At 37.4% G+C, this 27,891-nt stretch overlaps 1 protein-coding gene across 1 annotated transcript in view; it reads left to right on the plus strand.

Annotated features, from left to right (window-relative positions):
- The window catches only part of LOC145693381 (gamma-interferon-inducible lysosomal thiol reductase-like protein), a 400,077-nt gene that overhangs the window by 229,373 nt on the left and 142,813 nt on the right, over positions 1 to 27,891 (plus strand). Inside the window, exon 3 of the mRNA XM_081769329.1 lies at positions 27,635 to 27,808. Within this exon, the coding sequence (XP_081625455.1) occupies positions 27,635 to 27,808 (174 nt within the window). The remainder of the gene's footprint in view (positions 1 to 27,634; positions 27,809 to 27,891) is intronic.

The following is a 27,891-nucleotide window of genomic DNA, read 5'->3' on the forward strand; positions in this document are numbered from 1 at the left end:
TATAGTTAGCTTGCTGCTTGAGATCAGGAATTTCTTAAACCATGAACATTTGGAATATGATGGATACTTGTGTCCTACATAATCCTCATGAAAATGTTGCTATTTTCATTGCTAGTTCTGGTTTTAAGATAGTGTATATTTACAATGAAGGAGGGTGAACGTTCACCGGTGCATCCACCTAAATCCGGCCCTAGCCCAATCCAAACGAAAGGAAGTGTAAGAGGCGACTCGCTTAAACTGAAATCGGAAAGTATTGTTATGAGTTCGCCGGAACTTCTTTTGTCTACAGTGGTAAAGAAATACATGAGTTCGGTATTGAAGCGAACATGCAGCCAGAATGGGCTAAATTATAAGTTCATATGAAAAAAAATTTTATTATTAAGAACTTTATTATTTCTTGGTGGGAACAGTAAACATCCGGACAAGCGTTGCGATTCCAGAATAGACTGCTATTCAAGGAAAACAACGAACCTAATTCCAGAAACAAGCACATGGATGTCACATAAACACACTTTCACCAACTTAAATTTAAAATCCATTCGAGTAAACAAGGATGCTCATCCGTATAAAAGCAAAATTTTAGAAAATTTACTCGTCCAGTCCACAACTATTTATTAGAGTGTATACGCTGCCACTGCGTGCCGAGCGTCGCTCAAGAGGACTCGACGCCTTTACTTTGGTGATGTAAAACCCAGCATCTGTAGTCCAAGAAGCTGAGCAAGCATACGTTCAAGTCTCGAAAGACGTCACCGCATCAGACGACCTCCAGGGAGGACTTCATGCTCACGAGTCCAGTTCCATAAAGGGAGACATTGAGAACAGCCGTCAGCCAGTTCGAACCCAGGACCACGACGTCCCGTGCTGAGCAGCGTGGACATTCAGTGAGACTGCGAGGCACGCCAAAAAGAGAAGAGAAAGAGACTCCCGGCGGGTTCGAAACAAGGACTCTCATACTCAAACCCAAGTACTTAAGTGAGTCGTAAATATCCAGCCCAAAAGTGACAGCAGCTAGCCCCAGTGCCTTTTGACAGCGTCAAGCAGAGAAATATGAGTAGGCAAAACCACATTTGGATCTGTTCTCAAAGAGGTTCATTTGAGGGAAAAGGGAGCGGATATTCTATTTCCACACATAGCCTTGCATTGTCATGTTTTAATCTATTAGTCTCGATTGGTTAGCCTTCAGCTAACGAGACGAGCGGTTAAAAACCGAGACCCTTCAGGTCAATGCGTTGATCGGCCTTAGAAATTATTATTATCCCCTTTTATTTTAGAACTCCGGATCTTCCATTAAGTTCATTTCATCATTTCATCATTATCACCCTTTTGTAATAAAATAGAATGCTCAATCTCCTATCTTTTATTTAGGTGACCAGCATCATCCTGATGCGTAGTTTATTACTTAAGCAATTAAATAATTTAAATTAATTGAATTTACTGCGCGACAGATTACATTACTGAGCTTTTATTACTTAACTCCCCTGGTAATCGGAGTGTAACTAAACTGACCTCAAGCTCTGTAATTAATATCATTGTATCCTCGTTAGTACACATCTTAAGTAGTATCATTATATAGTTTTATGGATCCCCGCATCCATTAATTATAGAGTATTTTGGCTTCTTTTTCCTCAAATAATCACGTAATCTTGCTTGCATGCTTGATTAATCTTGTATTTTACTGTGCTACTGTGCTTTTGGAACTCTTTTGTTTTACATTTTTTTTGTACTGCATATTTTGTAAATATTAGAGAGACATGTTAAAATTTAGAGATGTCACGAAATAGGGAGACATCCCCACCACCTCTCCAAACTATGACGGTTGTTCTACCGTCAGCGTCGCTTCCCACCTTTTCTGCTTTAGAAACAGAAGATCTCCAGGACTTCATTGATTCATTTAATAGCCTTTCGGAATTGCATAATTGGGATCATAACAAACTCCTTAGCGTTTTTCAATCGACTCCCCCGGCCCCAGTAAATTCTGGTTTTTAGCGCATCAGGATACATTCCATAATAAAACGTGGGACCAGATAAAGACAGAATTTTCGATACAGTTTGGAATTAATAGAAATACACTTTCGCGTGTCCGTGCTCTCCGATCACGTACACACAAACCAGGAGAACCCTTAACTCTCTTCTTATACGAGAAGAAATATTTGGCAGATCTCTTGAACCAGAATATGACAGAAAAAGAGTTTATTTTAGAGGCGGTATCATCAATGTTGCCGAATTACCGCAACTATTTGCCCAACTACCTATCAATACATTTGAGAAGCTCATTGTAGAGGCACGCCTGAGGCAAACGGCCGACGAACTAGGCTCACAACAGAAACTGGGTCAGGTTTCTTTTTCCCCTCCCCTTTCTACTTTGACTCAGGATACTAGTGAAACATTGAAAGATATAGTTTCTCAAATACAGCAATTGCAGTTACTGTTTAACCGGCATCTTGAGGAACGTGTGAACTATGTCACTAACAAGGAAAAATACAAATCCTGAAAGTTCTTCTGCTTGGAAGTATGATTCTTCCACCCAGCATAGGAATTGTTCCGCCTCCCTGCAGGTCACAAAACCTGCCCGTAAACGGTCACACTCCCCTCCGCGTGCTCTTACTACTTCTTGTAATCAAGAACAACGATTTTTCCTCTAAGCAGCGAGGTGACAACTCAAACTTCTCCCAGAAAAACAAAAGTGGGAAAAGTAAAAAGAAAGAGAAATTTAACAAAAACAATCAGTCTTCACAGCAAGCAATTAGAGATGCGCACGAGTCGAGACACACTTTGTAAAATTCGAGACGACTCGAGACAAACGTATTTCTTGACTCGAATTTTCGAGTCGAGACAGCTGGTTAAAATCTCGACTCGACTCGAATGTCTCGAAAATTTTTCTATAATTTTTAATAATATTTTGAAGAAAGTACTCACTCAGAAACACTCGGCACGAGAATTTCGGAAACTGCAGGACTTGTCAGGTGTTCGAGGAGTGTGAGGTGATTGCCTTCAACAAGTGGCGAAACCAAGGGAAAAAGACGTCCAAATGTCGAGGGGTTGGGCGCCCCCCACCTCAGTACAGATGTCGGACGTCGTAGGCTGGGCAGACTGTTAAAACAGAACAGGCAGCGAACTGCGTCGGAACTAAGATCAGAGTTTAATGCTGGGAAAAGTACAAGTGTGTCTGAACTAGTGTTGTCAAATTTCCGGAAATTTTGAACCTGTTTTTTTAAAAAAATGTTTTTTTTTTCGATTTTCCGGAAAAATTGAAAAAAACAATACGTTTGTATTAGGTTAATTTTAATAGTAATGATATATCTTTAAAAAAAACACGCGAAAAATGTAAGTTCAAAAATTTCAATATTGCGAATATTAAAAAGTAGTACTCGAAAATAAAACTATTCCAATTATTATCTATATATTAAAATACTAGATTTACGCGTATGTTTCTTCTCAAAGAAAAGGTTATATATTTGTCTCCAATCCTTTCAACAATGAGATCTCGAACCCACAAGTGCTAGAAATGTGCCGTTTTCATTTGTCGATTCCAAATTTTGTGTAAATTGTCCAGTTCTAATTGAATATTTTTTTAAAAAAAACATGACCATTAGTTCTTTATTACATTTTTAGGGGTACATAGAAGTACTGTGGGGGCGTGGGGGCTCAGTGGTAGAGCGTTCACCTCCGGTGCTTGGGGTCCCTGGTTCGATCCCAGGTCGCGCCGTGTGGACTTTGTGGTGGACAAACACCATGCTCGTGGGTTTTCTCGGGGTTTTCCCGTTTCCTCCCACTTTCTTCATTCCACCATTTCATTCGTTTCTCATCATCACCGTCTCCTTTAGCCTAACCGGCATAACCGGCATAAAACTAAATATATCATTTCACTAGAAGTACTGAAATTTTTGAAAAAGTAAAGCATCATACCCTACGAGTTATATATTCCAACATCACATAGTTGTATATAGGGGTTGTATATCTGTCAGGCGTTTGTTTCATGGCTAAATGATAATGAAAACGAAGGATAATCATTTCTCCAGTCTAAGATTAATCTTCATTGTTTGGACAGTTTTTTTTTTCAAAAAACACCGTTTATCACTGACATAAATAATTGTTTGTGTAATTTATTTACTTATTTAATAATGCATGCAAATGCATACATACACGATATGGGCATTCAGTAAACGGATACTTGAAAATTTGAATTCAATTATCTATACAAACCGGCTACGAGTCTTTTTTTGCCACGGGTGCAGTCCAAACTACTCTCCTTCTACCAATTTTACAATTAGGATTGAGCTTCTTACTGGATGTGTAACCTACCGAAGGACAACACAGATGTTATCGAAACTATTGTGTTATTGTTTCTTTGTGTGATTTGGCAGAAACTTCTGTAGATATCAAAGCCTGCCAGTGAAGCCATACGTAGCATCTTGGTGCTAGATCTAGCATAATTCACTCCTATTTAGCATCTAGCATCTTGACTTTAGCATCTTGGCAAAATCTCATTCTTTCCTCTGGAGAACAGAAAAAGAACGAAAATTTAGATGGCTCACTGGCCGTTGGGAATTATTCCTCACTTGAAGCGATGGTTGGAGTAATAAAACCAGTTAGTATTTCCGCTGTTGTATTGTTGAATTCACAGAAATATTCAAAAATAAGCAAAACGTGACTCTGCACAAGATGTTTACTTACCCATAGTTTTATTATTGTCAACTGAACCCTGAGTGTCTGGGATGTTTCTGTCCCTTCTCAGTTTACAACTTGAGAGGGGAGGGGGTATGATCGTCATAAATGCTTCAGTGCTGCGTCGGAAGCGGCATGTTTTGTAAATATTTCATAAAATGTTATCCATTCATAAATTATAAATTCCCACTTCCTCCCCTGATTCTCTTTCCAATACAGAGAATGAAGAAAGAACCCTGAACCCTCCCGAAAATGCTAAAATGAATGATGCGTACAAATAACAAATATGTGGATGAATCAAATAATGCAGATACATGAGAAGATGATGGCGAAGATAAGAGTGCTTGATGCAGCGCAGTCCACCACATGTAAATAGATTTGAAGTGTTCATATTTGTGTATGTGTACGTGTGTATGTGCTTGTTTCTGAGTATTTATATGCGCGTGTGTCTTGTAATTGTTATATAAATATCCACTGGATTAAGTGAAAGTATAAAATGAATTTGATGACTGCCAAATTGACGTCACCTTGGTAAGTCATTATTTTTTAATATTTAGTAATATTAAATTAGATTATAGTTTAGCGTCGTTTTCAGGAGCAAAGCTCTACAAGACGTGAACTTACAGTTTAACGTCGGATTTGAAACACATGAGCTCCTACCATGAATCAAACCTCGACCGAGAAAGGCGCATACGTTAATCACATACAGTAGCAACGGGGAACTCAACATTTAGTAATATTATATTAAGTTGTAAAATTATATTCGTTTAATTTTCACTAATATAATCTTCACAATGTGAAGCATTCGCTGGGCACGTTATCTTGTTTAAAAACAAAAAGCCTAGCTCTTATGTTTCCGTCTCGAGGTTGGACTGCGGGATGATAGAAATTCGAAAGAGATGTTTTTATTATATTTTGTACAGTAGATCTGCTCCTTCATAATCTCCGTGTTTCATAAGAATGAACCTCCCTGACTCACGAAAATGTATCGGTAATATAACGAACCATGCACATTAAATGCCAGACTAATATAGCAAACATTGAAGATGCCCCCTAGAAAATTTTCTTCGGCCGCCCATGTCTGGAGGTACACAATTTCGCAACTCAGTGGATACGATGTGGATGTGTTCAAAGTCCACTGGTTTACCCATCAAATTTAAATTTTATAAAAATATTCTCAGTGAATACTAACCTAAGGAGAACTATTTTTTTTTAATTCGATCGCTAAAGGAGTTTTTTTTTCACCAGGTCTCGGTAATCGTCCGGCACGAAAACTGAAGTTTCTACAAGTGTTTCCCCAGCAAATTTTTTGAGAAAGGGGTCCTCCAGGAGCGTTATTTAGGGGGTAATTCCTGCGTTTGTTATATACATATATAGATATAGATAGATATAAATATAGATATACTATATATATATAAAGATAAGTAGGAGCGGGTCTTTAAAATTAGTTCGGAAAGATAATATGAAAATGTGGCATAATTTGCAAGAATCTATCTAGTCTAATATAAATAAAACTAATAGTTTGTTTGTGTGTTTGTCTGTCTGTATGCGGTCTGGTGACCAGACGAGTGAACCGAGAGTTACCAAATTTTGATCAGGGGTGCCTTGGCCCAGTCCCCAGATCAAGACGAATCTTTTTTTTTTTATTTCGAATCAGGGGGTCTCAGGGGGCGCTTACAAGGACATATAAAAGTGGTAGAAAATGGCCGATATTACTGTCGAATTCATAGTTTTCGCGGTCGCTGAAATCAATGGTGAAACTCTGTTCACATTAACTTCCAAATTCACCCTATTCGGGCCAGGGGTCACCGGGTGGGGGGTCGGATACCGAGACAAGTAAAACTAATCCAGAATGACCGGTATTAGTGTCAAATCCATAGTTTTCGCAGTCGCTGAAATCAATGGTGACAATTCCATTAGCGATGATATGCAAATTCAGCTTCAATTGCATGTGAGCCGGGAGTCAGCGGGGGGAGGAGAGGGATACCGAGACATGTAAAAGTAATCCAAAATGACCAATATTAGTGTCAATTCCATAGTTTTCGCCGTCGCTGAGATCAATGGTGACACTTTCATTAGTGATCACTTGCAAATTCAGCTACCATTGTATGCGGGCCGGGAATCAGCGAGGGGGGGATACCGAAACATGTAAAAGTAATCCAAAATTACCTATATTAGTATCAAATCCATAATTTTCGCGGTCGCTGAGATGAATGGTGACACTTTTATTAGCGATCACTTGCAAATTCAGCTACCATTGCATGCGGGCCGGGAGTCAGCGGGGGGGGGGGATACCGAGACATGTAAAAGTAATCCAAATGATCGATTTAGTCTCAGATCCATAGTTTTTGCGGTCGCCGAAATGAGGGTAATACTTCCACGGGCCTTGACTTCCATGCGAAGAATGCGCATATTTAGCTAATATATATATACTGATAAAAAAAATAGGGAATCAGATAAAAACGCATGTAAAACTTCTTACGAATAATGTGAGAACACTGTATCTTGTCCAGTTCAGATTAAAATCATGAAGGCCCAACGTACAAACGAACCGTTTGGAATATCTGTGCACGTGATCAGTGACGTGGCGCTACCAGATATCATTTTGTAGTGTGGCGCTGCCAACACATTGCAGCTCCAGGATACCTTTGTTCTCATTGTGTTTAGTACGTCACAAATCTACGTAGTGAAATTGCGCAACAACGTGATTTGCCAGAATCGTTGCCATGGCGAGCTATCGGCAGGTTGGAAGCTGGTCAAGCCATTCCCGATAATCGTTTGTTGCTGTGCGTTCCAGCAAAATTACGAGATCCTGTTTTTGATGATATCCATGTTCATTCTCTAACACACCCAGGGTTTTGTAAAATGTACAGTATCCTGAAGGCCAAGTATTTCATCCCACAAATGAAAAATGGCTTTAGCACCGTTTAAAGCGTTGCACTGCGTGTGCTCTCTTTAAACGAGCCCAACCCACTACCGTCGACGCAGTTCAAAGACACCCGAATTATGGTCTCTTTGAGGCGTGGTCGGTGGACCTATGTGGGAAATTGATTCCATCAGAACCTGAAGGGTATCAGTATTATTACGTTGCTGTCGAACATACCACTAATTTTTGTGTGGTACGCCCGATCATTACCCCAACTTCCGATGCATTCATTTCTTTCTTTTTGGAAGAAACAATCATCCCATATTCGTGCCCAAAGGTTTTGTTCAGTTTAGTCACACGTCAACAAAAGCAAAGCAATTTTTAGATGCTTTAGGAGTGCAAGTTCGCTATACTTTACCAGCAAACATGAAACATTAGGGTTTTCTGAAAGCCACGTGAAAACCACACAAGACGCGCTCCGTTTTCTAACGAAGGACGACCATAAGATATGGCCAACATATCTTAAAATGGCTGTCGCTTGCGTAAACAAGACTCCCCTCACTTCCGTCGCTGTCTCTCCGTTTCAACTCCTGTATGGTGTTCAACCTATGTTCGCGGTCGACAGAGTCCTCCAGGACCCCGTGAATAACGAGGCTTTACAGGATCGACTTACAACGTTGAAAGACTTATGGGATTATGTACTCTATAAGAAAGAGAAAGTGTTTCTGCGTCTTCGTGACAAGAAACACGCTAAACAAACACTGACTGAGTTTGTTCCGCAGTTCCAGGTCATGGTTCGACGTTTGTACACCAAGCCACACGAATCCGGACCATTGAGAGCTATATTTCAAGGACCGTATCAAGTTTTGGCTAAACTGAATGAAAATTCGTACTTACTGTCCATTGAGGGCAAGCCCACTCCAGTCGCTAAAAATAGGTTAAAGCTCTATCTCTCAGAAGAACGATCTTACCCCCATTTTGAAAATAAATACAGGCAGTATTTGCAGTAAGCAAGGCTTGAACTCCACCATAAACCATAGCTTAGTCCATAGTGCCCAACGTACGTTTCTTGCTAATTCTCTGCTATGAGTTTTTTTTCGGATTTATACCACGTTCCTAAAAATGTAAGCTACGAGTTTCGGATACATACTTTCACTTTATGCGTGTTGCCAGTTTACCTTTCTTTCCAGTACTGTCTTGTAATTTTCTTTCCCGTCACCCACGTTCAGTACGCAAACTCATTTCTCTTGGCATAGTTTCGTTGCAATCACATCCTTTTTAAAATTTTTCCACATTTGTTTCCAAAATTTTCTATGCAGGTGTCTCTTCAACTTTGTTTTACCGACTACTCGCAATCTGAAAAATGTACTGCCAACCCTGTTTTCACATCTTTGTCTGTGACATATGGGATTCACCAGGAAGTCAAAGTGCACTGACCTTCCTCGGCATGCCAATACGTCAAAATCATGACAAAAATAGAGGACAACACGTTTTCTGAGGTAGGGGTTGGCCACCACGATGTACTTTCAGAATAGCGTGATTTCTCTCTCCCCTCTCTTCGGTTTTCATTCCCAAGAGTAGGTCCGAGAAATAACAATATATTACAAACAGCTAATTGTTCGTATTAGGTTCGAATCCTGAAGACATTTTCCCTTTGTCTCTTTCAGGACTTTCATTCATCACTCGTTTGCAACCGAGTTGATTCCCACTATGCAGTTGACAGATATCCTCGTCATTACACTGCTCTGTACTGTCGTCGCTGGAGCCTTCATTCTGCTCATCGTTTGTTTTTATTTTTGCACGAAAAAACGTAGCCGTTTTTTTGAGCCCCTCCACGACAACCCACCCATGATACTGACAAGGAAGGGTCACGCAGTGGCTCCGCTGAGACCCGAACGAGACAATTGTGTTTGCATTTGAAATGTTATAACTAGATGAATCCCAAAGTTATACGTGCCACCGGGAGGAATATCGTGAGTTACAACATATTTTGTAATGTAAGAACTACAAAAAAATTACATGGCAGAATAGTTTGAACCGAGTCATTTGTTCGGAAACGGTTGGGTAAGTGGAAAACTCGGCCAACACGTATCCCATCATTTTCAACGACAAACTTTTTTGGGGTAAAGAAAACTTTGTCCCAGGGTCCCCCGCAGGGTCCCAGACGGGGTCCAACTCAAAATTTTCAAATGGCAAGGGGGGTTAAGTGGCACATTATTTGAAAGCTGTTGTAAAATGAAAGAAAATGCAGCAAGTCTCGACTCTCTACAACAATCCTGTGCAAAATGGCGATGGGTCAAAGTGTAAACAAAAACTTAATTGAAAAGTCCATGGTCACCCCTATAAATCGGAAATGGTGAGACAAATGTGAAAACAGAAAAGGATGTGTGGTATTATTTTCAAAGTATAACGATTTAAGTGAAAACGTCTTGTCCCAGGGTCCCCACATGGTCCCAGGTGGGGTCCAACTAAAAAAAATTCAAATGGCAAGAGAGGTAGGACATCGTTTGAAAGCTCTTGTTAAGTGAAAGAAGATGGAGCACGTCTCGACTTTCTACGACAACCCTGTCCAAAATTGCGGTGGGTCAAAATGTAAACAAATTGGAAAACAATCCAAGATGACCGCTTAAAACCTATATCGATTGGATAAGCATACCAAACTGCTGAAGCTAGGAAAACAAATTTGGCATTAATGTTGATTAGTAAGTGACTAAAATATGCAAAATGTTCAAAAACGCGACATCTTGAGTTCAAAATGCCGCACTATGTATCGAACACATATCCAGCTCACACCCCTGGTGTTGGAGAAGTGAACGTTTATGGTTAATAGTCCACAAAATATCAAAGAGTATAATCTGTAATCCAATATGGCTGCCAGTGTGAAAAATGAGTTTGTATATAAACATGTTATTTCTTGGAATACTGTGACCAAGCCAACAAAGTTTGACGCAGTTCGATGTACTGAAATGACTTACATATGTTTGGTACTACTTGCCAATCTTGCAAATGATTTTTTTTATTTGGTATTGTTTGAAGTATTGAGATCAAACCAACGAATGACATACAAATGTAACCATCACGAATACGTTACAATAGAGCCCCCAACTTACTGGTGCAGCAAGTTCTTTCTGTATGAACTACGTATGACAAAATTAGAAAAATACCCGAAGGTATTCAACTTTTTTTTTTTTTTTTTTTTACTATGAGTAGGAAGTCATAGTTGTGTGTTCATCGCGTATTCGTTATATTCAAGTAAATAATGCCAAGAGAACCGTGACGAACGTGCATTAAGAAGAAACCATATATATGTTGTTACCGAATGAAATAATAGTTGAAGTGAATCGAAATTCAATTGTTGTTTAGTCTTCCTAGTATTTCTAAATACATAATAGAGAAAAATAGAGATTTAGATTTGTACTGTTATGAATGACAGATTTTACGCACCTTGGATTCAAGGTGGCCATATTTTTCAATTAAGCTTTTATTTACATTTTGACCCGCCACAATTTTGGACAGGGTTGTCGTAGAAAGTCAAGACTTGCTCCATCTACTTTCATTTAACAAGATCTTGCAAACGATGAACTTCTTAACCTCTCTTGCCATTTGAAACTTTTTAGTTGGACCCCACCTGAGACCCTGTGGGTACCCTGGGACAAGACGTTTTCACTTAAATTGTTGTACTTTGAACATAATGCCAGACTCCCTTCCTATTTTCAAGTCTCACCATTTTCGATTTATAGGGGTGACCATGAACTTTTCAATTAAGTTTTTGTTTACATTTTGACCCTCCGTCATTTTGCACAGGGTTGTTGTAGAGAGTCGAGACTTGCTGCATTTTCTTTCATTTTACAACAGCTTTCAAATGATGTGCCACTTAACCCCCCTTGCCATTTGAAAATTTTGAGTTGGACCCCGTCTGGGACCCTGCGGGGGATCCTGGGACAAAGTTTTTTACCCCAGAAAGGTTGTCGTTAAAAATGATGGGATACGTGTTGGCCGAGTTTTCCACTTACCCAACCGTTTCCGAACAAATGACTCGGTTCAAACTATTCTGCCATGTAAATTTTTTGTAGTTCTTACATTACAAAATATGTTGTAACTCACGATATTCCTCCCGGTGGCACGTATAACTTTGGGATTCATCTAGTTATAACATTTCAAATGCAAACACAATTGTCTCGTTCGGATCTCAGCGGAGCCACTGCGTGACCCTTCCTTGTGAGCTTGACCGTCTGTTTGATGCGTTACAACCACCCGAAACAAATCCAATGAAAACCCCACCCCGTACCCTTGCAAACGCCGGCGTCTTCATCCACTTCCCCCTTTCTCCGTGGTGACTCACCCTCTCCTGCATCTCATCCTTCCGTTGATAGACAACGCGCGAAACGTTACGTTACGTTTGCGCAAGCAGAGAGATGTGTCAATACCCACGTGAATTCTTCCCCAAACACCATGCAAATACTCCAAGAGGAGTACCCCGTTGGAGATTTGGGATGTATTTGCTCCGCGTAAGCGAATGACTTTACAAGCTATTCCTTTTTTCTTTCTTTTTTTTTTTTTTCAATTTTTGGTTTTGGGAATTTTGTATATCGTTTTACGTGTGCTCTTTCCCTCACTCGATACCTAGCATGTTAGTAGTAGATTACTTTTCTCTAAGGTATAATGGAGTTTACTGAAGTCAGTAGCACTATTAGATCCATTAGCATGCAATCAGGAGAAGAACCTCGAGAGCTACAATATGGTTTTCTTGCTCATATAATGCATGGAACACGTTATAATGTTAAACTGTGAGTTTTTTTAAAGTGGTGTTTCCCCCAGACGAATTCAGAACTTTCGTCAGTGTTCACCCACCCACTGTAGACATGTGTTTTAACATGCAGTGTTCTTGGATCAAAAGATCCAATATATTTCAGACAGAAATTTTCTTGTAGACCTTAATATCTGGAGAATTACATACAGTGCAGCCAAACCGAAACTACCACTTAACTCAGTATGATGTGCTTATTCCGTAAAAAATACGGAAACTCGATTTAAGGACCATTAAAAATTTTTGTGGTCCCTGATCCAAAAATTCCAATGTTTTTCATTCAATTATAAATTCTCTTGTAGGCCTTATATCTGGAGAACTACATATAGTACGGCCCATCATTACTTCTTTATAAAATTTACATGTGACCACCGACAAACTATGCTCTTTCAAACAAAAACCATCAAAGTGAGTGCACCTTTGTCGGAATCATGCATAAGCATAGACACGTATATATTCATATAAGCTGAAATGATCGTTTTTCGCGCAGGGAAACACGTTTATGGAAGATATTTGTGCCTCCCGTCCCCTTCAGGATATGCATATCAATGAAAGTGTAGTAATAAAAAAAGCTGTAGGATATTCTATTTTCGGCATACGTTTTGAACTCTGTACTCCCTACGTGTAGGCCCTTTAATTAAAATTACATTAGGAAAACATCTTGAAATAGATACTAAGTACGTTCAAAAACTCCGTCTTAAAGCGGAATTTTAGAAAATTTTGGGACATATCCACTTATTTTTAATAAGGAGTTTATATACAGACTTTTTTCTTTCAAACTTGACGGGCTTGTGAGACACTGTATTTTTTACATATACAACTTCTACCCCCTTAGGATACGCCATTATCACAGTAAATAATAGAAACAGCTTCGTACTATGTTTCAAAATTAATGTTTTAAAGAAAAGCATTTTCCTTTCTTCAAAGTTGATCAATAATTATAATGATTTTGTTACAAGTCAATCGCGAAAAAATGGTTAAATCCATTGAAATCACTTTTAGATGTAGTTATCAACTACTTAGAATTGGCTTTTTATCATGTTATTTATTTCAAATGCGTATCCTAAGGGGGCAAGGGCTATAATTTATGAGAAAAAATTAATATCAAGGAAGCGTCAAGTAAGGAAGTTCAAACTCTGTGTGGAAACTCTTCATCAAAAAAAAATAAATGTATGTTCCACTATTTTTGAAAGTTTTCATCTTAAGAGGTCAAGAGGGATATTACACACACACACACACACACACACACATTATATATATATATATATATATATATATATATATATATATATATATATATATATATATATATATATATATATATAGGGGAAGTGCGCACAGTACCGGACACCTAAGGTTTTTTCGAATTCACGAGATAAGTAAGAGGTACATCATGAAAGTAATGCAACCATATTAAAGTTGGATATGTATTATATGAGCTGACGTAAAAGAAACTACAACAATGGACAGCATATATTTTTAAAATGAAAATGAAAATCAGGTTCAAATTCACACATACACAAAAACGTTACCCAGTACCGGACACAACATAAAATACATTGTTTCCTTTTATATGCAATGAATAGAATGATATATGAACGTAAATAACGTCTGAAGGCACTTCTATAAATATTTAAGTAAATAAAACACATCACGTTGCAGAAACAATAATAATACAAGCAGAGAAATGTCAAGCCAATATCCCAGTACTGAACAAGGAATGTCAAAATGTGAATTAGTCCTATCTCACCTGAACATAAACAAGCACTAAACAAATTTGCACCGATCACATAAATAATAGTCAAGATTCTCTTGATTTGTGCATGCAATATGAGCCCATTTGTGACACAAAATCCACTGCACTCACTCTTCGTCCACTGTTTCAGAACAAATGATGCATTCAGTGATGATGGCTTTTAATCCACTGCTGCACTTATCTGTGCCACCAGAGTCAAAATTCAGTTTTTTCTTATTGACTTCTTACTTTTCTTTACACCTGTCTGTTCGCTTTCATTAGCTACCTTTTCGTTATCTTCGTCTACTTGAAACTGCATGCTCTTCAGTTTCGTTGCTTCTATCACTTGTGCTTTGCTTCCTGTTACGTTTTTCTTTTGGCGTAGATGTTAGAATTTGGCTTGTTTCACTTCTGTTTCTTTTCATCGGTAACCTGCTGTTTGTTTCGCTTGTGACTAAGTAGATCTCTTGAGCTACTGTCTGAAGTTGTCTTGAAGTTGACGGCATACTAGGGTCAAATGAAGACCTTTCTTCAGATGAGCGAGAAATCGTGCTAACAGAACTGTGTTTCACACCCTGTGAAGTGAAAAACTTCTTTTTGTTCATTGACAGCAATTGGTTGTCCAAGTCCTTTAGATGATTAACAAGCTGCGTCTCCATTTCTTCTGAAAATGTTGTATCAAAAAGGCCCATTTGAGGAGTCATTTCTATTGTTTCCAATTTTGAAGTCTTTCACTCTATCCTCTAAAGTGCTCTTAGGTACCAGAAAGTTACGTGCTGCTACTCTCAGACTCATTTTCCCTTCCATGACTGCTTGCGTTGCCTTCCTCATACCCTCTTCCACCCATTTCCCCCCTTTCTTGCTTGCCATCTTGCCTGGAAAAACGACAACGAGAAACGCTACTATTATAAAATTTCCGTAACGACGGCATTGTGTCCTTGTCCGATACTGGGAACATACATGCTGTCCGGTACTGGGAAATTAACATGTTAACATATAATGTTGGATCACGTAGTAATACTTTCCGTAATTCAATATTTATTAGCATTCTTGGGTACATCACACAATAAGAGAAGTCATATATGTAATAAAATGCTCACGTGCTTACCCGTACAGTCGACACAGTAGACGAAACTTAACATACAGCACCAACGTACACAGCAATTTAGCTACAAACGCCAATATCTTTCTCCACACTGGCCTGATACAAGTCACAACTTGCTCACTTACACCTTGAACTTACACAATGGTGATGATAATCAATACACGTTTGTCATCTATCGGATACGGACTCTACAACTACTGTCCGGTATTGGGTAACGTCCGGTACTGTGCGCACTTCTCCTATATATATATATATATATATATATATATATATATATATATACAGTGGCGTGCCGTGACTTTTCTCACAGGGGACTAGGTTCGAAGAGAATGTGTGCTGTAGAGTGGAGGTTGTAACGTGCCTCGATGGACGCCGTTCTGGGCCGCTGGATATTAGATCCAGGACAACTATATAAAGTATTTGAGGGGTTAGAGTTGTTATACCTATTTTCTCTATCAAAAGAAATTAACTGGTGTATTATCAAATCTATGGCTAAAGATTATGAATCTGAATAAATTTAGCATTAAATTCAAATATATTAATAATGCTCTTACGAACTGCATTATAATTATACCATTTTCTAGGTAATTCAATATCAGGTTCTTTTTAAACGGAAAATCAGTAAATTATCTTTTCTTATTTTATTTAGAAACAACAAAAAAAAAATGAACTATCAAAATAATGTATCGACAATACAGATTAAATATTGAAACAATTGAAGATTATTAACAGCTATGAAATATCTTTGAGTATATTCTCCCTTTTGTACAATTCAACACGTGTTCAAGTAGGTCAAGAAGATACATTAACTGACACTACTTGATTACTACAATAATATAATAAATCGTGGATAACTAATAGATTTTGAATTCCTCCTTAAATTCAATAAGAATTTAGAACAATTAAATATATCTCACAATATGATAAATTAAATAAATTACTAGTATTTAAATTGAAAAAGTACAAAACTCACCATTAGACAATGTCACTATAATGCCTTGTTAAATACCAGCCAGAAGGAGTATTTCACAATATTGCCTCTGAATTCCATCAAATAATCACACAATTCGACACCAATTACAGATTTATATAAATTATAATATTATATAACACTTGATTAACTTCATGAGAACTTTAACACTTTTAGACAACTCGAATAGTAAATCACTTGATCTTTCAATGAATTACCGTATTCCGATTAAATTTAAATATATGTTATAGAACCAGTATAATTTCGATGTGCCCAGTTCTACATTTCGTTCCGAATGGCCGCTTAGGTAACCCGCAGCTCATTCGAAACTCAGTAGTTCTAAAGTTTTCCTCTAGAGGCGCTGCATATGCCGAGTCTTCGTAAGTTTAACATAACCTCTAGGATAACATGATTTCTATCTCTCTTTTTTTTTTATATCCAGAATTAAGTGTGATAAAACTTATCACACGCAACAAGGTCCTGAGTAGTATTGGTGACACCAAATAACACAATTTATATGTTTCTGTAAACGCTTCTTCAACCAAGCCTCTTTCTTTCAAGAAGTGGATAATTTCAGTCACAGTTTTATTTGAAAAATCTAAGAGTCTGTAAACCTATATTAATTCACTCCGCAAATTGTTAAAATTAAAAAAAACAAACTCCAGTAAATTGATTTAAGTGTCAAAAACAAGCAATCAGGAAATCGAGATTTCAAGCACTGAAAATTCTTTAAATCTAACAGCTCAAGAAATTGTAACTCACTGAGATCTTAAAATCACAGTATCAATAATGTCATTTAAGAGACGCACGTATTTAATTTCTGAATCTGTTGAGTCATTTACTTTACGTCTTTTATTAGAAGGTTCCCGTTGTCATCCAATTCTACTTTTCTATAAGTCTTCAAAATCGTTTCTTGCAGTTCTAAGTTGAGATACCATCTTTTGTACTTTTTGGATGCAATATTTCACATCCAAGATTTTACTTTAAAGAATGTTGAGTAGTATATCCGTGCGCGAAAAAAAAATGACTGAAAACTTTTAGTAGAAATGCAAAATCGAAATCCTTCAATGATAACTCACACATTTCTTTCTTTTTTCTTTTTTGTAGTCATGAAAGCTTCGGTGTCGCAATTATCTGAATCTTCTACAATGTTCTCAGAACACCGTAAGAGTTCTACTTGATTTTCATTTACTGCATTTACAATTTTGGAATTGTAATTCCATCTTATAGTGGCAACCGTTGGAAATCGCTTAGTTACTTCCTGATTCAGCAAGCGCGTTACAGCGTTTCGATGAATATGGAAAGAAATTTGGAATGCCACTTATTCTAAAAAATATTTTACATTCCTTGATGTTATCTCACTGTGCAACAACGAGATTGAGTCTGTGATGATAGCAGTGTATAATGAATGCACTCAAACACCTTTTGACAAAAGATTGTAAACCGTTCAAATGTCCAGAAAATGTGGCAGCTCCACCCATAGCCTAGTGCTACAAGCTTTTGCTTACAATTAAAATGAGAGAGAATTTGGAAAGCATGCTCACTTAAAGCAGCGCAGTGCAATCACTAGTAACATCTGCAAAACAAATAAATCTTTCATGAATTGCCGTCTTTCACGTACCGATTGAATGTTGAGAGATCTTTGCAATGTCCGTAGTTTTGTCCAACATTATTGCTGTAAGAAGTGTATTGATTATTTCTGACTTAATTTTATCCAGAATTACTCACCAACACATTTAATAATATAATTCTGAATTCTGTTTGATGTTCCTTTAAACACTCCCATGCTGTGAAGATGACAAGTCAACATGGGCGCCCGAACAAGAGGGCAGGGTGGGGCCCGGACCTTCCTCTTGCTCACGAAAATGTATACGTAATATAGCAAACCACGTATATTAAATACCAGAAATACCAGACGCAACATAGCAACCATGAAGATGGGCCCCTCCCTAGAAAATTTTCTTCAGACGCCCCTGCAAGTCCATTTAGTGTCGTACTTAGAAATTAACTGAATTACTTCAATATAATTTCCCTAATTGACAGAATCTTCCTGTTTGTTATGACTTCTAAATGATAGCTCTTGTTTAGCCATAAAACAAGAGGAATAAATCAATCGGTTCATTAGTTCTCGGTTTGAATCAACTTCTGCATTGCTTGCGCAACTGAAAATCAATTCTAGTTTTCCGAAAGTTTTCAATTTAGTTATTGTGGACAGGTGTGAATAACATTTTTCTTGGCGCAACTTGGGTTTGTGAAAATTGTTCATGTCACAAAAGCCATCATTATTCCACACGTCCTTTTCTATGTGGAACAGAATACAAGGCCAGCAATACAGTTTGTTTCTTGTCTTACATGCAGTTAACTATTTTGAAGAAGCAAAATAATCCGTTTTGATATTATGTATATAATGTTTCATTTTTGTCTAAATGGAAATGCTTGGAGTTGTTCTACCACTGGTTATTATTTGTTGCACTTCTTGAAAATTAAGGAATCCAATGGTCCAGAATAAAAGACTGAAACGGCCGATCCCCACCCCTACTGTCCCCTATACCAATTGAAGTAATATCACTGCTTGCGCCATCGCTTTGCTGCAAGGGACTCGGTTTCTCAAACGAGTCCCCTTCCATACTTTATTCTTTGAGTCATTTTCAAAATATATTGATAATCTAAAAAGTTCACACTTCACTAGATCTCTTCAAGTGTCAAGATTAATAATGCAAATTTAATAGCGTTAAAACTATTAACTGTAAAAAGCAAACGAGCATTAAATTCGCTTACGACAGAACGCCCGTGCTTAGAGCTTAGACAACATAATATGAGGACTAGCTGGCTGGACCCTGTTCCCTTCCCCGAGAAAAGCCGATTAAAACCCGAGTGTTTCCGATCTCCACTTCGCTGTCGCACCCAGCACACGGGCACTGACTATAGTTGTGTCAGAACAATTGAAATAGTGTTATTTTACGAAAATAGAGAAATACAAACAATGTTTTCGTTTTCTTTGGTATATATTTATCACAGAATACTTTAATTAAAATGCCAGGGGACTAGCCTAGTCCTTTAGTCCCCTTGACGGCACGCCGCTGTGTATATATATATATGGGGGGGGGGGGTAAGTGGGTAAGTCTTGTTCGTGGACGAAAGTAAATTTGAGGTGTTTGGTTTAGACGTTCTCCCACCAGTCTGCCGACTTACCCACATGTTCTTGTGCGAAATTAAATCTTTTCTTCTATTGACTTTACTTACGTACGGTTTCTTACTTGGTACCCTACCATGAAACACGGAATATCTCAACACTCTGCTGACTGTGTCTGCTATAACGTTCTTGCCTAACTCGGAGTTCACGGATGCCCAATACTCACTGCACTTAGCCTGAGGTTGTTTTTAATTGTGCGAAGAATAGCACGTTCGTCACTATCTGACAATTTCCTGGACTGTCCAATTTGTGGTATGGATTCTGTTTTCATTTTTATACATCCTTACAATGTCTCTAACGGTACTCTTGGGGATGCGTAATAATTCAAATATTTTAGCTTATTTACGCCCGTGTGCATGATGACAAATCATCAATTGCCACTGCTGGAGGCTTGTATTTTTACCTTTCCTACCTATATTCGCCACAGTTCATGTAACCTGTTTGATTCACAACGTTCAGTGTTGCTTATGAACCTCTACCATGACCTCTCTTCTGCTGTCATCTGCAGTACATGTCTTGTCTCCATACCATGCCCTCTACATAGTACAGAAACGAGTAAACACCGTTGGTGTTATCGAAACCGAATATTAATGGAATGTATTTTCGGCCCATTATCTGTTTCACATCCTGTTACCAAGCAATGATTAGCATTTTGTGGCACACTGTTTTCTTTCAGATATCAATATGTATCCACGTATCTTTTCCATTACAAATTATGTTTACTTGACCGTTTACTATCCAAATCCAATTTGTTTTAGTCAATTCCTAATAAAAACCGAATATTAATGTGAGCGACTATATATATAGGGTGTACATTTGAAAACTAGCCAGTGCGATTACTGGTGAACCACAAAAGATATGAGTATGCTGTTCATGGGAAACGTGTAGGTGCGGAGTGTATGTGTATATTATTGGCGATGGGAGAGAAATTGCCCCCATTCCCCCAACTTTAAAAAAAAATCAAATGGGAATATATACTTTGCGACATATTAAATGAAAGGGTGTGAAAAAAGAAACAGGTTGATAAAGGAAATATTGAAATAGAACGAGTGGTTCTCCAGTAATGACAGAAAATGTACTGTTTACACACCCTTTTGATTGCAGTTCCCATTATGGACTGGATACTTTGTAGAAACGTAATATCAGCAAGCAGATGTATTGTGTATTAGAAATAGCCAAATGTTAGCAGTTATGACAAAGAAGAGCTACCACAGACATGCATAGGACAGTCGTCCCGTTTCGATGCGGCCTAGTGTAGTGGAGCATTCATGGTACCAAATTGCTGTTTTGTTTACAGTGGAGTGGGGTACCTATGGCGATTGTTTAAGTGGGAAATAGTAGGATTATAAACAGTTGTTAAAATGGTGTATACTTTACAGGAAAGAGTGGAAATTATTTTTATTTATGGATCTACTGGGAGTGCTAGGGGAATAGCTAGACTTTTTAATGAAAGGCATCCCGATAGAAATGTGTTCCACTTGTACGTCCAGCAATTAGTTACTAAATTCAACGAGACTGGATCGGCAGCTAACAACAAGCGGAGCGGTAACAGCGTAGTTGACGAGCTAGCTGAAATTAAAGTGCTAGGAACCTTCATAGCTAATCCAACAACATCAATACGAAAAGTTGCAAAATAGATTGTCCGTGGGGTATGTGCAAAAAGTGTTAAAAGTTTATAAATTTCATCCTTACAAAATGCAAATTTTACAATGAACTACAAGAAGACGGCAGTGACAGGAGAGTGCAATCCTGTGAGGAAATGGCCGAGTTATTACGCCCAATCTAGTAAAACATATTTGTTTTTCCGATGAACACACTTTTTATTTAGATAGATGGGTTTGTCAACAAACGCAATTGCCGATATTGGGAAGATGAAAATCCACTTTTGTTGAAAGCCATTCGCAAACTCCAGAAAAACTCAATGTATGGGCTGGAATGTTTGGCAACGCTATCGTAGACCCTCTGTTTCTTGATGGAAATTTAACTGCTGACATGTAGTGACATCTACTTGAGGACTTCATCCATCCATTAATTACTGAGTTACTTGAAAATAGTATGGATGAAGATGGTCACTTGGAGTTCGATGAACACCTTGTTCATTTCCAACAAGATGGCGCTCCACCTCATTACCCTTTGATAGTTCGCAACTGGGTATATCGCAAATTTACTGACAAGTGGATAGGTAGAAGAAGAAGAATTGAATGGCCCACCAGGTCACCCGATCATTCACCACTCGACTTTTTTTTCTATGGGGACATCTTAAATTGGTAGTGTATATGACACCAAGAGTAATTTTGAAGGATTTCCAAAACAAAATAAATACCAATTGGCGTTCTATCCCTAGACACATATTCGAAAACGTACGGAGTAAATTTGAAAATATATTGTACTATTGTACGGAGACGATTGGTGAAAATTTTCAACAGTAGTTATGAACTAAAGTAAGCTCTTTACACAATGACTGAAAAATGCCTGTGGTATCATACTTCGGTTATCTTGCTAGATTTAGTTATTTAGTTACACTGACACTCAATGGGTTACTGAAATTGTTGGAGCATTTGGATACGTTAGTCGCATTACGCATTCATACTGCTTCATAGTCTCAATAGGTTGAGTTGATTTTGAGTTTAACGTCCTGTTCAGCAGCGAGGCTATATGAGACGTGGACCTACTGATTAACGTGGAATCCGAACCACATGAGCTCCTGCCGGGAATCGAACCCGGGTCTCCCACACAATAGTCTCAATAGGGACACTTAATACTATAAAGAAACGTTTTCACTCACATCATGTACATTTTTTTGTTGTTGTTACTGGAGACCCAATTGTACGATTGCAATATTTCCTTTACCAACCTGTTTCTTTTTTCACACCCTTTCATTTGATATATCGCAAGGTATATCTTCCCATTTCAAATTTTTAGTTGGGAGAGGTTCTTGCGCATCGCCAATAACATACACACACGTCCCCCTCCGTCCCTACACGTTTCCCATCAACAACATGCTCATATCTTTTGTGGTTCACCAGTAATTGCACTGGCTAGTTTTCAAATGTACACCCTGTATATATATATATATATATATATATATATATATATATTTGTACAGGCTGTACATTTGAAAACTAGCCAGTGGGATTACTGGTGAACCACAGAAGATATAAGCATGCTGTTGATGGGAAACATGTAGGGGCGGAGGGGGACGTATATATATAATCCTTTTGCTAGGTTGGAAGCGATGTTGTCCGTTGTTTGTGATCGCATCGAGTGCAAACGGCTGAACAGTTTGAATATAGGGCTAGTTACCATTTACCTTGAGCTAGGCTTTTATCATGTCACTTTGCTTCAAGGTGCATCCTAAGGAGGTTGCGGGATTCAATTTCAGTTAACAATACGTGTATTTCACGTGTCCTTTAAATTAGGCCAATGAAATTGGATAAAGAAATTCCCCCTGAAAAGAAACACAAAATTGCCCCGGACATTAAAAATTCCAATCTTAAGAAGACGAAGAATCAGTTTATGTGATATAGTTGTTTCCGCCATATACAAAACGACGTTGTCTATTTTTGTGATGTATCACTAGAAAACGGCTGAACAGTGAAGCGAATTTTGTAATAAAGTTAATACTGTCTCGAGCAATATTCCTGTGGTAAGGTCATATTCTAAGAGAATAGGTAGGTATATTATTTATGCCGAAAACAGAACACTTTAGGGGTTTTGTCATTACACTTTCATTGAAAATAGCTGAACCTGTGCTCTCTACACAGCTCATTATTCACATATGAGCATGAATCTCCTTGCCATTCCTCACAACATCTGTACATGTTTCTTTACATACACAAGTGAAAGACGTCTTGATAAAAATAGGAAAGGGATACCATAAAGGGGAGATTTCTTCGATTATTTTTTTAATATCTCGCACCGCTTGCAAGATTTGGGCCTATTTCCTGTTTCTTCTTGCATGCAGCATGTAACAAGCAAATACATTAGGCTTAGACACACAATTAATTATAATGACTGATATATGGTGTTCATTGAGCAAAGTGCTCCAAACAATAAATATTCATCTTACATTGAAGAAATGGTTATCCTTCGTTTTTCATTATAATTTGGTGATAAAACCAACGCCTTAGAGATATACAGCCCATATATACAATTATATGGAGTTCAAATGTATAACTCATAGGATATGATGCTTTATTTTTTAAATTCTTGCTGTGTACCCTTTAAAAATGTAATAAAGAAATAATGGCCACGTTTTCTTAAATATTCGAGGAGAACTGGACCCTCTACACAAAATTTGGAATCCACCAGCAAAAACGGTACGTTTCTAGCACTTCTGGTTTTCGAGATCTCATTGTCGAAAGGATTCGATACAAACATATAAACCTAGCGTTTTAATATATAGACTAGCTGAATCTGCGCTCTCTACACAGCGCATCACTCACATATGAACAAGAATCTTCTTGTCATTCCACACAACATCTGTAAATGTTCCTTTACAGACATAAGTAAAAGACGTCTTGATAAAATCAGCCAGGGATACCATAAAGGGGAGATTTTTTCGATATTTATTTCAATATCTCGCACCGTTTGCAAGATTGAGCCTACTTCCGGTTGGAGTTCCTAATTCATGTATGAACAGTGTTTTCTTTATTCTTGCATGCATTATGTAATAAGCTAATACATTACATACACAATTAATTATAATGTTAGTGATATATGGTGTTCATTGGGCAAAATATTCCCAACAATAAAGATTCATCTTAGACTGGAGAAATGGTTATCCTTCGTTTTTCATTATCATATAAATCTAACAAAAAATTCTGTTGCTTTTGTGGAGGTTTGTGTTCCACAATGTGAGCTAACCCCTCACCATATGGACGTGGCAATGATCATGGAGCTAGAAAGATGGAACAACCGCCACTTGTACGCTTTTCCACAACTGAACACAAACAAAAGCGGGCCTAATTGCTGCACCATGCGTAGTGTTTGAGATCTAGCATAAAATATATCCCAACATTTAAATTTTTCCGACCATCGTCATGCACGTGCTTTCTTCGCGTCTTTACCATGTCCTTACTTTTTTCTAGTTTATTCAGATACAGAATTACTTTGTGGCCTAAGCATTATTATTATTATTATTATTTTTATTTTATTTTATTTTATTTTATTTTATTTTATTTTATTTTATTTTATTTTATTTTATTTTATTTTTTATTTATTTTTTTTTTTTTAGAACTTTGACCTTCTGAGATATTATGCATCAAAATCACAAACTTCAATTTTCGGACTTCCATAAATCTACAGGGCTAATAGTATCATAGCTGTTGACATTTCTGCAGACTCTTTACATGTAATAGTATTCAGCACAAAACTTATGAACACGCACTTTATGCCATTCCAAAATACAGTCCCTTTAAAAGTGTAATTTTCTGTATTTTTCTGGTGATTTCATGTATTGATTTGTAACCCTGCATATTTATTTAGAAGCAAAAATATATATTCTCCGCGCACCTCAGTTTCTCCTGTAAACTTCCATTTTTGTCTGGTGTTCGTCTAATTCGTACGTCCTGAGCAACTGCAATTTTCGTAAACGCTTGAAAATACCAAAATTGACACTCCACCGACAACAAAAATGGCCACCATTCAGGAACACTTGTACATGCGACAACGTGAATAGTATTATTGATCTTCTTGATCTTCTCATACACCAGGTTCGTTACACTCAAATTTTTATAGTTTTCGGAGATGGTCGAGCAATTATTTTCACTATCTTTGGACCAGTTCAGATGGATTGACTCACAAGTAAAGGATAGGAGACTCACAAAGGAAGTGAATTACTATGTATAGATGTTGGAATGAGTTTGTAGCAAATTTGTAGAAGTAACACGATATCAAGTGTATTTTTTTTTCTAACAAATCCATATCTTTCCGAGTACGCCTCATTGCGTCTCTTGAGGCCTTTCAAGTTGCGAGCATGCAATGAGTTTTGCCATTCACATATAAACAAAACGCCTGCGATGTCCATCAACCCGCCATACGTAACTTCTCTACTGGTTGCCTAACAGAGTAATTTCGGCCTGCAACAATGTTAATCTTATGGGCTCAAAACGGCTCTTAAAATGCTGAATAGAACAATAACGACACGATTTTTGAAAATTTGAATGAGAACTGGACAATCTACACAAAATTTGGAACCGACCAGTGAAAACGGCATGTTTCTACCACTTCTGGTTTTCGAGATCTTATTGTCGAAAGGATTGGTGACAAACATATACCGGTAAACCTAGCATTTTAATATATAGACTAGCTGAACCTGCGCTCTCTACACAGCGCATCATTCGCATGTGAACATAAATCTCCTTCTCATTCCTCACAACATCTGTACATGTCCCTTTACAGACATAAGTGAAAGACGTATTGATTTAAAAAAAAACGCCAAGGGGTATCATAAAGGGGATATATTTCGATTATTTTTTCTCAGTATCTCGCACCGTTTGCAAGATTTGAGTCTACTTCCGGTTGGAGTTTCTAATTCATGTATGACCAGTGTTTTCTTTCTTCTTGTACGCAGTATGTAATAAGCAAATACATTACATACACAATTAAATATAATGTCAGTTATATTCTGTATATGGTGTTCTTTGGGCAAAACACTCCAAAAATAAAGATTCATCTTAGACTAGAGAAATGGTTATCCTTCCTTTTTCATTATTATTTGCCCATGAAACAAACGCCTGAGACATATACTACCCCTATATACAACAATGTGGTGTTGGAAAGTATAATGCGTAGGGTGTGATGCTTTTGTTTTTTTAATTTCTACATTTCCAGTGTACCCGTAAAAATGTAATAAAAAACTAGTGGCCATGTTTCTTTAAATAATCAATTAGAATTGGACAATCCACATGAAATTTGCAATCGATAAGTGTAAACGTCATCTTTCTAGAGCCTGTACTTTCCGAGATCTCATTGTCGAAAGGATTGGCCACAAACATATAAACGTCCTCAAACATATAGTTTAAAAGGACTCCAAAGATGGCAGCACAATTCATTTGCATTGATTTTGGAGAAGACTTACAAGGGAACCTTCCGAAAATGATATTGCAATGAAAGATATGACCTATACCAATTGAAAGAGCTGTAACAGAGATGAGCATTCCCAAAATATTAGCTGCCCATAGCAATACTTGTCTCATCGTTTCTGTTAATTTTCGTTTTAAGCCGGGCAAGGGACGGGATATTTGTTTTCATCACGTCCAAAGCGACGTTATATGTTGTTCAAAGCATCGTGGGAAAACTGATGAAGAGTTTCAAATTAATTTTGGAATACAGTATCTATCTCCGATCTAGAATTTCGTGATCAAAAGCATATCGATCTGATTCAAAAGCATATCCTAAGGGGGTTTCAGGAAATCAAAATTCGAGCGAGAAATATAGTATCTGACGAGGGCCAGAAGCTAGGACAATAAAGCTTCGTAAATAAACTCCTCGTTAAAACTAACCGGACATGTGTCCCAGCGCTTCCAAAATTGTACTTTTAAAGGCAAAAGAGGGACTTTCTATAATTAATTTTCCTATATTGAAATCGATGTTATCTGTTGTTCCTGATCGTATGACAGGAGAACGGGGAGCCCGTTGAAAATGAATTTTGGAACATAATACATATATAAAGCTGTTTTTTATCACGTCACTATGATCCCCCATTAGAGCTTTTAATAAGGGGTAGAGGATTTAACGCTTAAGGCTAAATATATAGTATCTTGTAGGCTTTTATCATCACACTTATACGAAAATGTGGCTAAAGGAGAAGAGAGCTTTTTCATAAGCATATTCTCCAATGTATTTCAGCTAGTTACCAATATTAAGAATATAGGAACATACAGGCGTTTGCAGACGTTTGATGAGAAGAAATATACATTTGTGAGAATTAATATTATTATTATTGAAGATTTGATAATTTGATATTGTATCGGAAATCGGAAATGAATCCTTAGACCAACAAGCGGCAAGTATAAAAAACTAAGAATATAAAAAAACCAAGTGAGTTTCTTAACGATATATTTTACTTGGTATTCACCCAAGTAAAATGATTCTGGGTGAATATCATTGCAGTAAGTGAAATATTAGTTGTTAGTGCGCATTATTGTTTGTAAAGCTATTGGTACAAAAATTAATAATCTATCAATATTGTTTTATGTGTCGTTATATTTATTCGAACTGCGAAAATAAGGTGTAGCTACTACTATGTTAACAAACGAGTATGTTTTATCCTGTAATATATTTTTTTCAGCATATGAAAAATCCAAACGGTACATATACATTCATGTGTCAACATGGAAATGACGAATGTTATGGAAATAAAGTTCAGGTTTGCGCTATCTACTATCTAAAAAAGCAAGAAAAAGTTATTCCTTTCATTTATTGTCTGATGTCTAAAGGATACCCTGCATTTGCTGGACCTCAGGTAAGAAGTGAAACAATAAATGTTAAATTTTAATTTCCAATAATTTGCATTCGCCTAATCCTTAAATGATTTAACTCTTTGAA

The sequence above is a fragment of the Thermobia domestica genome, chromosome 8 (genome assembly GCF_964235325.1).
Source record: "Thermobia domestica chromosome 8, izTheDome1.hap1.1, whole genome shotgun sequence".
In the NCBI taxonomy this organism is placed as follows: domain Eukaryota; kingdom Metazoa; phylum Arthropoda; class Insecta; order Zygentoma; family Lepismatidae; genus Thermobia; species Thermobia domestica.